This window comes from Prosopis cineraria, unplaced genomic scaffold (genome assembly GCF_029017545.1).
Source record: "Prosopis cineraria cultivar Desert tree isolate PC_DT_omini unplaced genomic scaffold, ASM2901754v1 PC14, whole genome shotgun sequence".
In the NCBI taxonomy this organism is placed as follows: Eukaryota; Viridiplantae; Streptophyta; class Magnoliopsida; order Fabales; family Fabaceae; genus Prosopis; species Prosopis cineraria.
Genome location: NW_026555345.1, coordinates 29871915 through 29886234, shown reverse-complemented (window position 1 = coordinate 29886234; position 14320 = coordinate 29871915). Strand labels below are relative to the sequence as shown.

The window sequence follows — 14320 nt, the reverse complement described above, 5'->3', positions numbered from 1 at the left end:
AGCATTAACGGCCTAAAATTGCAAACAACATCAAACGCACGACCTCTCACCTATATATAAACTTCTATACCATTTTAAGCTACAAGGTTATTGGCTCAAACATGCTCAAACTCTTATGTTCGGAATGCCGAGTGAAGATTTGTTCACAATTGATATTTCAGTGACAACTAGAACTTGAAAAATGAAATACCATTGTAACAAATAGGCATTGCATATCACTCGATAAATGTTTTGCTGCATCTAAGGCTATATTCCATAACAATGCAGCAGCAGCAAATGCCTTCTCCCACTAAGGTTAGCTTCTCAAAGACCAAGTTAATCATCTAAAACATTAACATAATAAACACAAATCTTAATACCTCATTTAAACAAACGCCGCCCTAACCAAATGAACCGCCACATACAATGAACCCCCCCCCCCCAAAAAAAAACAAAAAAAATGGCTCAACAGGGCAGGAAAATTTGTGAAGATAATATGCTGGTGAAGAAAATGCAACAGAAACTCAAACAAAACGATGTACACTTTAGGTACACACATGTAGTTTTACTCAGGTGAAAAAAAAATTCCCCAGCGAAAAAACAAGTGTGAAGTAGAACAATTTGTCAGCTCCAGTCGATCTCTTATCCATGTTTACATCCCTGTAATTGCTTCTGCTCCCAGTCAACGTCTGCCACGAAAATAACAGATAATATTTCACAAAATTCCAGCCTTTGCCAGCCACCATTCTCTCAGCATTTTGGCCTCATCTTTGCCTGCCGATACTGAGCATAGGAGTTTCTCGTCAAAAAAAGTGTTTCTTGACAAACAATGCCACTCTATACTCATTCCATTATCTGTATCAACCTCAGCGACGGATCCAAATTGCTGCCAGAAAATAATCCCCGAACCATTTTGTATAAAACCGGACACATCGCTGCTCAAGCTGTGTTTACCATAAAGAATCATACTCGAGAGCACCCACGTGAAGTCTCACTGTATCTTGAAAACGTTCTTCAATTTTGCAACAAGCCTCCATTCCTCCATGCTCAGTTCATCCTACACCATGTAATAACAGCATTAGCAAGTATGAAACAAAATCCAGATATACATACTAATCTTGATGCTCTATTACAACATACCCGATAATTAGCTTTGAGGATATCGATAGATCTCCTTGAGATATGGCTTACAAGTTCATCATCAATCTCGAAATGCCTCCCATACATTTTTTGTTGTTCCTCAGGGTTGCTGCCAGCAATCTGTAAAATCATAGAGGACTTGTAACTATGAGAATAACTCCAAAACTCTGCGCACACAACATCAAACGTGTTATACTTTGTTCTCTTATGTATGTTACTCCATTAATTTGACAACTACTTACCATCTATTTTCTGTTGGTATACCTGCAATGTGAAAAACAGTTTTTTTTTTTTTTGGTCAACCACAGCATGATTACCCCACGTTTGAAATTCCTCCTTACATTGAGGCATCTTCATGACAAGTTAGTCTTAGGAAAAGTATATTTTTTGGTCCTTAATTCTTTTTTCAATTATTTTTTGGTCATTAAATTGTAAATCTGTAGAGGTTGTAGGGGTTATGATTCAAAGGAAAATCAATATCATTTGCTTGCAAGAAACAAAATGGCGTGGAGAAGAAGCTAAGGATATTCAAGGTTTCAAACTTTGGTATACAGGAAAAGTAAGTGCACGCAATGGAGTAGGCATCATTATAGATAAGGAGTGGAAGAAGAACGTTGTAGAAGTTAACAGAATTGGAGACAGAATTATTTCTTTAAAAATGATAATTGGACGTGAGACTGTTAATATTGTTAGCGCTTATGCGCCGCAAGTCGGGACAGAAGCCAGTCTTAAGGAATTATTTTGGGAGGATCTGGAGGGGTTGATTCGACACATACCACAGAGTGAAAAGATTTTTATTGGAGGAGACTTTAATGGGCATGTCGGGAGGGAAGCTGGTCAGTATGCGAGGGTGCATGGTGGTTTTGGTTTTGGAGAGCTAAACAAGGAAGGGCAAACTCTTCTTGATTTTTCATTGGCGTATGATTTTAAGATTGCCAACACTTGTTTCAAGAAGAGAGATGAGCATCTCATCACTTACAAAAGTGGAGCCTCAAGGTCGCAGATTGATTTTCTTTTGGTTAGGAACACAGATAGAAAACTTTGTAAAAATTGTAAGGTGATACCCGGAGATGCTGTAACGACACAACATAGGGTCCTAGTCCTTGATGTGTGTATTATGAGTAAAATCCAAAAACGTCGACAAGTAGTAACACCAAGGATTAGGTGGTGGCAATTAAAAGGTGAGAAGCAAGATATTTTCAAACGAAATCTTTTGGATAAAGGAATTTGGGATTCTCAGGGAAGTGCTAACATTATATGGGAGGATATGGCTAAAAAGATACGGGAGGTTGCAAAAGTAGTTTTGGGAGAATCGAAAGGTTCTGGTCCGAGAGATAAAGAGTCTTGGTGGTGGAATAATAGTGTACAGGACAAAATCAAGTATAAGAAGAACTGTTTTAAAGCCATACATTTGTGTAACAATGAGGAAAATTGGGAGAGGTACCGTATGGCTAAGAAGGAAACTAAGAGAGCTGTGGGTGAAGTTCGTTCTAAAGCTTTTGAAGAATTTTATAAGAACCTCGAGACGAAGGAAGGAGAGCAAAATATTTATAAGATTGCCAAGAGTAGGGAAAGAAAATCAAGAGATCTAGAACAGGTAAGGTGTATTAAGGATGAAGAGGGAAGAATTTTAGTTACAGATGATGAAATTAAAAATAGATGGGAGACTTATTTTTCTAAACTTTTCAATGATGGAGAGGATTCATCTAGTAACTTGGAGGATTTAGTAACTGGTGAAGGAGAACAAAATTTGTCATTCTATCAAAAATACGTGATAAGGAGGTAAAGGAAGCTCTTAAGAAAATGGCAAATGGTAGAGCCAACGGACCTGATTGTATATCTATCGAAGCGTGGAAATGTTTAGGTGAAGAAGGGGTGAGATGGTTAACTAAGTTATTTAATGTGATTTTACGGTCCAAGAAAATGCCTGATGAGTGGAGGAGAAGTACATTAATTCCTATTTATAAAAATAAAGGAGATATTCAGAATTGTACTAACTATAGAGGGATTAAACTCATGAGCCACACAATGAAATTGTGGGAGAAAGTAATTGAGCACAGGTTGAGATTGGAGACAAGTATTTCTGAGAATCAATTTGGTTTTATGCCAGGTAGATCAACTACAGAGGCGATTTATCTACTAAGGGGATTAATGGAAAAGTATCGTTGTAAAGATAAAGATCTACACATGGTTTTTATTGATTTGGAAAAAACTTATGACCGTATACCAAGAGAAGTGCTTTGGAAAGCGTTGGAAAAAAGGGAGTACGGATTGCTTATATTAAAGCCATACAAGATATGTATGAGGGGGTAAAAACTAGTATAAGAACGCCTAGTGGTCAAATAAAGGATTTTCCTATAAAGATTGGACTACATCAGGGATCATCTCTGAGTCCTTATTTGTTCAACTTGATTTTAAATGTTTTGACGGAACATATTCAAGAGGAAATCCCGAAATGTATGCTCTTCGCGGATGATATAGTTCTTATAACAGAGACAAGAGAAGAGGTTAATTGCAAACTTGAGTTATGGAGGAGGACATTGGAGTCGAAAGGTTTTCGTCTGAGTAGAAGTAAGACGGAATATTTATATTGTAAATTTGGTAAAGGACTATCCGAAAATAATTTGGAAGTGAAATTGGGAGATCAAATTATACCTCAAGTGGAAAAGTTTAGATATTTGGGAGCCATTATTCAAAATGATGGCGAAATCAGTGGAGATATTTCACATAGAATTCAAGCTGGGTGGTTTAATTGGAGAAAAGCTAAAGGAGTTATTTGTGACCGTAAGGTGCCTAATAAACTTAAAGGAAAGTTTTATCGTACTGCTATCAGACCGGCAATGTTATATAGTAGTGAATGCTGGGCTCTAACGGGACAGCAAGAGCATAAAGTTGGAGTAGCAGAGATGAGAATGTTACGATGGATGTGCGGACATACACGTAAAGATAAAATTCGAAATGAGCATATAAGCGAAAAAGTGAGGGTGGCACCTATTGAGGAAAAAATGGTAGAAAATCGGTTGAGATGGTTTGGGCATGTACAAAGAAGACCAAGGGAGGCACCAGTGAGAAGAGTGGAACATATAACTTTGAGTCCGATTAAGAGAGGTAGAGGAAGGCCTAAGAGAACACTCTTGGAAGTTGTTGAACGTGATCTCTTAATTAATAATATTTCTAAAAGCTTAATAAATGATAGAGCACAATGGCGTCTTGCAATCCATGTAGCCGACCCCACCTAGTGGGATAAAGGCTTGTTGTTGTTGTTGTTGTTGAATTCTTTTTTCAATTATTGATCAGTCCTTAAACTTTGCCTAAGAACAACTTGGCCTTAGTTTATTGACTCAGAAAAACTCAACCCCAACAATTTCTTGACTCAGCAAATCAGCCCCTATAGTTTATTGACTCAATACAATTCAATTCTTAAAATTAGGGCTGTGCAAAATTCCTCCAATCCAAATCAGTCCGGTCCAACCAGCAACAAACCCGATCCTGTTCGATTCAGATAAAATTTGGTCTTTCAAGACCAAAAAAACCATACTCTTTTTTTGGGTTAGACCGGACAATAAATCAAGCATCTGGACCAATTGTCCTGGTCTAGTACTATAAATTTATTTAATATAATTATAATTAATTTATTAATTATTACAGTAAGTTAATTTGTAAAAATAATTAGTAATTTTTTGTGTTTTATACTTGTAAAGTCATGAATATTGAGCAAAATTTCAGCATTGACCAACCTCAGTCGTCTATTTTTATTAGTGAAATTTGTTGTTAACTTAGTATAATAAACTTCAAACATGTTGAAAGTTGTTCAATACTGTCGAATGTTTTTTAATTTAAATCATTTGTGTTGTAACTAAAATACTTTTTTTTGTTATTAGAGATTATTGTGGATTTATAATTGTTGTTGTTGTTGTGATAAATTTTATATGACTATTAAGAAATTTTATTATGTTAATTGAGTTTATTATGTTGAAATAAATTACTACCTCTCATAGATGAAAAGGAAAAAAAAAACAAAATGAGATACTGAACAAGATCAAGATTAGTTTCCTAGTTCTATTGGACCAATCCAATCCTGTTCGGCTTTGATTTATACTAGGATCAAACCAAACCACGGGTTGCTTAACTCAATCCTTTTTATGAAAAAGATCAAACTTCAAGTTAGGCTGAAGTCTTGTCAAGTCGGTCCTTTGTACAGCCCTACTTATAATTCCTTAACTTAAATAAACTACAAAAAATGAGTTACTCCAAGCCGTTGTTCAAGGATTGAATTGATAATTTAGAGAAAGTATAGGGACTAAAAAATTATATTTTTCCAATTTAAAACTTTAGATTCAACCTAAGCGCATTAAGAAAAGATTTCCAAGCATGGTATCCTTATTCACAAGTTCAAATCTGACGTCCAAAATAAAAAATTTCCACAAAAAAAATAATAATAATGCTCGTTCATTCGTTAGAAGCACATAAAATATAAAAGGTTTTAAAATTTAAAAAAATGAAAGAGAATCAGCGGAAGACATGAACCATTCGTACTAAGGAGGCGTCATCTATCTCATACCTTGATGGCTACTTTCTGCCCTTTCTTGGCATAATCAACAGGTTTATGGTTATTTTCAATGGATGCAATGCGACCAATATCTATGTAATCTCTGGAAGGAACACAAATTGGAGTCCCAACCTGTCAAACACAATATTAGATACAAATTCAGAATGCCACAAATCAGGTCAAAATATAAAATGCTGCAAACATGATCAAATATTCATAATTTCACAAGTTTAACCTTGTCAGCACAAACCAAAGAAGGTGAACTAGACAGTGAATTGAATATTCTGTTTTTTTTCTTTTTGGATTATGAGCTATGCAATTAGCCCTCAGTAACACAGATGAATCATAGGTTTATTCAGTGTGCTTTGGAAACTGATACACAATTATGAAAATACCAAAAAGAAAAATAATCTACTATCAGAAAAAATCATTGATAAAAAGATACAAAAGAAAAAATACTAATAAAATACCTCCATGAGAAGACTTCAATAAAAAGAATATTAATAAAATACCTTTAATACGCCTTCAAGAATATCAACTCCCAAAACAATTGGATCCTTCTTGTTGAAAATGCAATTTGGTAAGATTTTCAGGACACAAGGGAAGACTGCCTCATCAGCTGATTCTTTCTTCTTTTCCTCCTTAATGTTGTCAATATAGGCCTTAAATTGGTCAAATAGGTGATAAATGATATCAGCCATAAAGATTTTCACACCTAGTTCTTCTGCAAGATCTTTAGCCTCCTGATTGACTTTGACATCAAATGCCAAGATAGTGGCAAACTCTCGTTTCTTTTCAAGCATTACACTGGCCTTCATTACGTCTTTTTTATGTACAGGGCCTATGCTTATACCACTAACAGGAATATTCACTTCCGGTGTTTTCAAAAACTCCAGCAATGCTTCCAAAGAACCAAGGGTGGATGCCTGTACACAAACTCCCTCACCACTCTTGTCAATCCTGTTCATGACTGACTCCATATCTTCCATAGCTGCTTCTTTGATATCTTCTAAATCATCCTCAGGCTTCACCACGTATAAAGCAGTGCCAGCAATAGCATGCTCAAGCCCCTGACATATAATATCACAGAAAAAAATCGTTGAAACTTCCACATTCATAAAAAGCAAGAGAATCAATAATATGCTGGACACAAACGGGCAAGAACACGGTCAGATCAATATCAGCATGAAGTACCTGAGCAGTGATTTTGATACCCATAGCAGCCTTAATTTCTTTATGATGGAGGTATGTGCCCTGAAATCCAACATCATTAAATTATTGTACAGAATATATAAGTTGACTGTTAAAGAATACACCTCAAGAGAACGGTTCTCATCCCGAGTACATGTTTAAGTACCATGAAAGATCTGGTATTGCACAAACAAACAAACATAACACAACAAAAACCTTTGTTTGCAACGCAATCAAGTTAAAATGTCTCAAACAGATAGAAAAAGATGAGAGAGATAAAGACGTTTAACATTCTAAAAAAAAAAAGTTAGAAGAGATCATATGGATTTTATTCAGTTCAGTAACTGCAAACAGAAAAGTCAATAAACCAATCATATGCCTTAAGTTGGTGTAAGAAAGAAACTAAGCATTTCAAGTATAAAGGAGCCAATGATTCCTTCATCACCATTTTGTTCATTTATTTATAATGTTTTAAAACCGCACTACATAATGATCCAATGGAGGTACTAGTTCACAATTTATTGGTCTGAGTATAGTTGAACAATCATGAAACTAGTGATAATTAGATACGTATTTTCACAACATGAACATAATACAATTCTAACGTAATATACTTATGTTAAATATTTAATCAATATTTTCATACTTCTTCAAATGTTTGAGAAGTCATTTTTTGTTTGACAAATAAGAATTACCAATAGTAAAAACATAGAGTACTTTATATTGAACTTTTGGAAATCTCTAATTATAATAAGAACCAAATGTAGAGGAATGTGGCAAACTTTAATCAGACCACTTGATATCTAGGAGAAATACTACATTCATGTGGAGATAGATGGGATTATATGTTTAGGAGCCCCAGACCAACTAGCCTCCCCTAAATTACATTTCAAGGTTTTTGGCTGAAATGCTTAATCATTTCAGTGCAGCCAGAAAAAGCCAAAGCCATAAGCACATCAAAAAAACAAGAGTTGTTGAAAAATAGAGTTCTGATATTTTATTGAATTAAAGAATAATGAAACTTTTAGTTCCTCAAGTTTGTCTCAGTTATCAAAGTGATCTCTAAAGTTTAATTTTTATTCTTCAGCTAACAATTAGTCCTTAGGTTTTGAAACATAAATTGGCCCTCAAATTAATCTAATATATAAAGCATGACTTGGCATGTATATGTGGTTAAATGAGAATAAATTAGCCTTTAAATCAGTTTAATTTTATCAATCTAATCCCTTACGTGGCATATTTGTTCCTTTATTTTTAAAATTTCTCAGTCAGATGTTTTCCCTACCTAAACAATTTTCATTAATTCACATAGCTGCCAACTCAATATTTAATTATCCATGTCAGCTAATTTTAATCGTGTTACCTCATCTTCAAACAACAAGAACCAAATCGATAAATAAGGCAAATTTAAGAGATTAAAAGTGTCATTATCCCTAAATTAAATAATGAATTTTATTATTGCATTAAGTTCATTGCTATTAATTTTATTATTTCCTGCAATTTATTTATACCACACTGTATCCTAGATTATAAAAAAAATCCTTATTATTATTATTATTATTCCTGGCACTTCAGTCATTGACTACCATTCCACTTTAGGACTGACGGAAAGCAGGAGGCAGTGGGGTAGTGCATAGTGACATAACAAAAATCAATCCAGAAAAAGGATGAAGATTCTCCCTCCATGTTGAATGAGATTTTCATACAACCTCCAAAAACCACTCATTTACACGAAATAAAATAAGAAAAAGGTCCCGTTCTTCAGTCAATGAAGGTGACACATTAGGCAAAAATTAAAAGAACTAGACAAAGAAAGTAGGCAAACCTTAACACGGAGCTCTTTCATAGGATGAGGTGTCAATAGAGCTCGAATTGTAGTAACAATAGGTCCCTGTGTTAGAAATTTTATTAGTCAGAAGCTGAATACAGACTGGAGATGTTGCAGAAACAGTTTTGAGATACTTGCCTGCATTCCACACACAACTATTTGATCTCCTTCATGAAGAACGCCGTTAACCAAGACAACGTCAATCGTTGTCCCATGACCTTCAACAACCTTAACCTCCAAGACTGTACACTGGTAGATGAAATCAAACAACAATCAGTGCCAGGCACTTAAGCCATCTTAAAGCACTTAACCAGCTTAAACTTATGTGACAAAAAGCTAACCTGCACTTCATCACTATACGTAAGTTTCTGAGCCATTGTTTTTTGTGTCCATTGGACCAACAACAATAACAAATCTGGGATACCTTCACCGCTGTAATATTGAGCACTCAAAATATCAACACAAATACAAAAGAGCTTTACAGTTACTGTATTCAGGAGGTTATGCAATCAGTGATTCAATTCCAGACAAAATAAAAGAGCTTGCATCCCCCAATTTGGCAAGTTATGCATATTGCAGAATCAAATGCAACTATGCAGCAAGATTTTGAGAGCATGACCCCTCCATTTAGATTTAGGACGAGGGCACCAATAGACCAGTAGACCTAAGAGTGACTAAATCTTTTGGGCAATTCTCACACATAAAAGAAATGGTCCGGGTTCAATTAATGACTCCATACTGGCCAGGTGTGCGCTTGAATTAACTAATAGTAAAGAATTGCAGAGGACTGGCTACTAAAATTACCTTATAGCACTAGTAGGTACAATACTGAAGGTTTCTCCCATTTCTTTGTTTTTATAGTATAACTCACTGTTTAGCCCCTGTTCCTTGAATTGAGTGATGATCTAATGAAGAAAAAGATGGATCAGAACGAGATCAATAACAAAATGTATTTATATGAAAGATAAGATGTGACATCTTCCAGAACCTGAGTCACTCTCATATTGAACTCATTTTGTACATCCTTGGTTTGCTGCTTCATTGCCTTAACAATTGGAGAATTACGGCATACTTTCCAACCATAAAGTCTGTCAACCTGCAATGTTGCAAGTACAGAGCGGCAACCCTGAGCATCAACTAAAATAAAATAAAGAAAGCAATATCTAATAAGAATAAGACTGAATTACTCACTTTGTTCAACGCAACAATGAATTCCGTATTCCTCATTTTCAACAGATTGAGTGATTCTATTGTCTGAGGTTCTAATCCGTGCATAATGTCGACAACTAAAATTGCAATATCACATAGACCTGAACCCCTTGACCTTAAGTTAGTAAAAGACTCATGCCCAGGGGTATCTATCACCAGCAGACCTGGAACTTTCAGCTTTGCATCAGCTTTCAGTTCCTTTGTTCTTTCACGTATGTTCTCAGCAGGAAAATATGTAGCGCCAATCTGCTGTGTGATGCCACCAGCCTCACCTTCCTGAACATTAGTACCTCGAATACAATCCAGCAGCTTAGTTTTACCTGTGTCCACATGGCCCATAATACAGCAAATTGGGGAACGAAGGTTCTCTCCACTTGGCTGAGAAGGCACAGCTGAATTGGGTGGTTGCAACCCAGTCTGCTTAGCTGGTTGCTTCTGAACCTGCTTAGGTGGTTGCTTCTCAACCTGCATTTTACTTTCAATTTGCTCGGTAGAAGCAGCTTTCTTAGTTGTGCCTGTTGACTTGACAACAGACAGAGGTGCTGAAGGGTAGATAATCAAAGGAGCAAAAAGTCAAAATTAGAAGGGAAACACTTGAGCCCCTAATATATGCAATCTCTCTATGGGAGCAAAAATAAGTTTCTAAATTTTTGCAAACAAAACCTCCAAGCACCGCATATACACACAAAATATGCATAGTTATGATTTAAACATATTACAACAAATTATTTCTCAGGAGAAAGGATATTGGTTCACATTTTTCTCACGCTAGCCAAACACTAAATATCGGTTGGAGATGTTTGACTGAGGTCTTGCGAATCACTAGCTTGATAACAACCCCATAAGAATGAAAAGGTATGGCATAATAGACATGCAATTAAGATACCAAAATATAGGAGGATGTAACAAATATCACAATATACATATCATGGAAGCAGGTAAGCTACAATGAGTAAGTAATCAACAACAATGACCATATATATGCATATCAACAGCAATAATGATGACATCAACACATATCTTGAACCAGGTAACCCACAACGATTAATTAACAAGTTCATTAATTTGCAGCGCGTTATTACTAACTGAAAAATTTAAGCAAAAGCTATCCAGCATTAAAATATAATCAAAACCAAGTTTTGATACCAAACAAGCAGCAATACAGTCTAGAACAACAGGAAGGGGAAAAAATGGATCCAACCCTTCTCACTGGGAGTGTATTCACAGAGGAAAGTTCAAGCACACCCTAGGCCCCCTTTTTTCCCTTTGAAGGGAGAGGAAGGGAATAATGAAATACACTCTTACCTCTAAGCAACAAATTATCCATTTGAAAAGGAGGACGTTAAACAAACAAAAATAATTCATTCAAACAATACAACAAATGTATCAAACCAACCATAACTGGAACAAAGAAGAAATTTAATGCGGAACAAGTGCTTGGATTTTAGCTCTCAACAAGATCAATGAAATTCCTCAGATGGTTACGAAGGCAATGCTATGAAACCAAACATTCAAATTCAATCACCAGACATTTTGACAATGCTTAAATTATAAAAGGAAGGCTTATTGAAGTGCACGTCTTACCAGCATTTTGAGTTGATACAGCATTTTTTATCTCCTTTTTCACTACAGGTTCAGGTTCTGAGTCAGCCTCCTCATCAGCAAATGCACTTTTTCCATTTAAATTAACATCATCCCAACTCTTTGCATCCCATTCATCCTCATCATCTTCTTCAACTTCATCTTCTTCAACATCTTCAGAAGGTTTAACGTTGTCCTCATCCTGCACTGATTCAACCACTTCATCCTTCTCTGGTTCCAATGACTCTGCATCAGGGGTGGTCTCCAGATTTTCCTTTGCTTCCACATCTTCAGCTGCCTTAACAGGGGCAGTGCCATTCTGCTGATGATGGGCTTGTTTTGACTTCTTTGTCTGATATATGGGTCGTTTTGCTGGTACACCCGAGTCCCCAGTAGGAAGAGTGACACCCCCTGTACCAGCAAGAAACTGCTTCCTCATGGCCTCCAAGCGACGAGCTTCTTCCTTTTGCTTACCAGTTAATAATTTGCCTTCTTGCTTCTTCTTCTGGAGCTTCTCCTTCTCCCTTTCCTTTTTTCTACGTCTTGCCTCTTCTGCTTGTCTCTCAAGCTCCTCTTGCCTACGCCGCTCTTCTTCTTCCTTCCTCAGCCTCTCCTCCTCTTCCCTTTTCTTCCTCTCTTCAGCCTCTTTTCTTCGGGCCAATGCCTCTTGCATCTCTCTAACATGCTTTGGCACTTTCTTGTCAGCTGCTTTACTCTTGGAATCATTCTTCTTTGATTCTGAGATCTCGGGTTTAACTTCTTCATTCTTCTCATTATCTGGGGCACTTGCAGCCGCAGCTGCTGCAGCAGCCTTCTTCTCCTTTTCCTTTTCCTTTTTCTTTTTCTTCTTTTTTACAGCAGCTGACTCCATTGTCTCTTCTTCCCCTTCTTTTTCCACCACAGCAGCAGCAGGGGCAGCTACTTCAGAAGAAGCCTGAACTTTATCCTTCTCTGCAGGAGGGAGGGCAGGCTTTACTGGAGGCCCCTCTCCAAGTTCAGCTAGAAGCTTGTCCAAATCTTCCTCTTCTTGAGCAGTTCTTCCACTCTTTTTATTCTTCTTCTTCTTTTTTGCAGCAGCTGACTCAATTGTCTCTTCTTCCCCTTCTTTTTCCACCGCAGCAGTAGCAGGAACAGCCACTTCAGAAGAAGCCTGAACTTTATCATCCTCTGTTGGAGGGGAAGCAGGTTTTACTGGAGGCCCCTCCCCAAGCTCAGCAAGAAGCTTGTCCAAATCTTCCTCTTCTTGAGCAGTTCTTCCACTCTTTTTATTCTTCTTCTTTTTATTTTTTGAAGTTTCAATCACCTCTTCACTCTTATTACCTTTATTGTTGTCTATTACGCTAGGTTGCCCAGGCTCTACAGCAACTTGACTTTCATTAACAGATTCAAAATCATCACTAGCTTTGGTAGTAGCAGTCTTGTTTCTCTTAGAAGACTTCTTTTTACCTGAAAACGTAATAATAGAAACATCTTCGTCCTCAACCTTATCTTCATCAGCTATAGTAGACTCGAGCACAAAATCATCATCATCCACATCCTCTTCAGCAACAGCTGCACTAAATGTATTAACAGCCTTCTTCAAAGATTTGGATGACTTCTTCTTCTTCCCTGTGAAAGTGATCGGAGCAACATCTTCATCCTCATCTTCTTGCTCCTTTTTGTCCTGCTCTCCGTTAGTATTACCGAAACTAGATCCTGTGAATAAGGCACCAGCCTTCTTGCTACTTTTTGATGATTTTTTCTTACCCGTAAAAGCAATAACCGGCTCTTCCATGTCATCATTCTCTTCGCGGCTGGCTTCCACTGAATCATCAATCACCTCCTCTTCATTATCTTCATCTATAATATCAAAAGCTGATGCGGTGAACAAGCTACCACCCTTCTTCTTGGAAACCTTTGAAGATTTCTTCTTCCCTGAAAAAGTAACAACCGGTTCATCTTCGTCATCATTGCCTACCTCACCAGCTATGTCGGATTGTTTATCTTCATCATCCCCTCCACCCTCCTCATCACCAAGCAAACCGAAGCTCGAAGCAGTAAACACACTGTTTCCACCACCTTTTTTTGATTTTCCCTTCTTCTTCCCAGTAAACACAACTTCAGGTACATCATCATCATCATCCATCGCCTTCTCTAAATCTTCGTGCTCGGCTTCTGAAGCCTTTGAGTTACCCTTTTTACCTTTCTTCTTTCCCGTCGCCGCAGGTTTCTCTTCTTGAGCCGGAGGTTCCTCAGAGGGCTCCGTTCCAATAGAATACTCATCATCATCGATCACTAGCCCCTTCTTTTTCGACTTTCCACCGCCTTGAGATGCAGCGGGCGCGTTGTCATCGTCACGGGCGGTCGGCTTCTTTCTACCCATTTTAGATTTTAGATATCTTTTCGACGAATTTACCTTAGCGTGTAAAACCAAGCCCTGAGATCATAAACTGCAAATCGAAAAAGGTAAGTAATATATCATAAATCAACATCGAATCATAAATAATTGGATCAACTCATGCGAATTGACAGCATAAGAGCCAAAAAAGCGTCACGGAAACAAACAGAACGAATCGTATTGCCAACAACGTGGCCTACCTAAGAATCCGAAATCAAGAAGGAAGATTAAGCTTGAACTGGAAGAAGGATTACTCGGAACTGATGCGATAAAGAATCGAATTTCCAGTGGCGATGAAATATGGAAGAGTTCCAATGCAAATGGAGGGGGAAAACGTGAGAAATAATCCTAGCACGAGGAGTGAAGGGGATTGTGAGAAGAAACGCAGAACTACAGTGCAAGAGAGAGAACAGTATCAGTATGAGACTCCAACAATGGTTAAATATTTTTTTAGGGTTGGCTTATA

The 14320-nt window shown here is 37.1% G+C and overlaps 2 protein-coding genes across 3 annotated transcripts; one reads left to right on the top strand and one right to left on the bottom strand.

Moving 5' to 3' along the window:
- Positions 1-174: 174 nt before the first annotated feature.
- On the bottom strand, positions 175-14273 carry LOC129293295 (eukaryotic translation initiation factor 5B). 2 transcript variants are annotated; one of them, XM_054931173.1, is made up of 13 exons: positions 14055-14273; positions 11481-13906; positions 9879-10438; positions 9676-9783; positions 9492-9592; positions 9029-9119; positions 8826-8936; positions 8685-8750; positions 6863-6922; positions 6181-6738; positions 5681-5800; positions 1120-1239; positions 175-1036 (listed from the first exon to the last, which is right to left on the bottom strand). In XM_054931173.1, the coding sequence occupies exons 2-13, from the start codon at positions 13837-13839 to the stop codon at positions 971-973; spliced, it is 4320 nt and encodes a 1439-aa protein (XP_054787148.1). In that variant the 5' UTR covers positions 13840-13906; positions 14055-14273; the 3' UTR covers positions 175-970. The 2 variants fall into 2 exon arrangements, with proteins under 2 accessions (XP_054787148.1, XP_054787149.1); XM_054931174.1 differs by having other exon boundaries at positions 14109-14273.
- On the top strand, positions 3275-4464 carry LOC129293296 (uncharacterized). The gene has a single exon (XM_054931175.1). The coding sequence runs from the start codon at positions 3417-3419 to the stop codon at positions 4356-4358; it is 942 nt and encodes a 313-aa protein (XP_054787150.1). The 5' UTR covers positions 3275-3416; the 3' UTR covers positions 4359-4464.
- Positions 14274-14320: the final 47 nt, after the last annotated feature.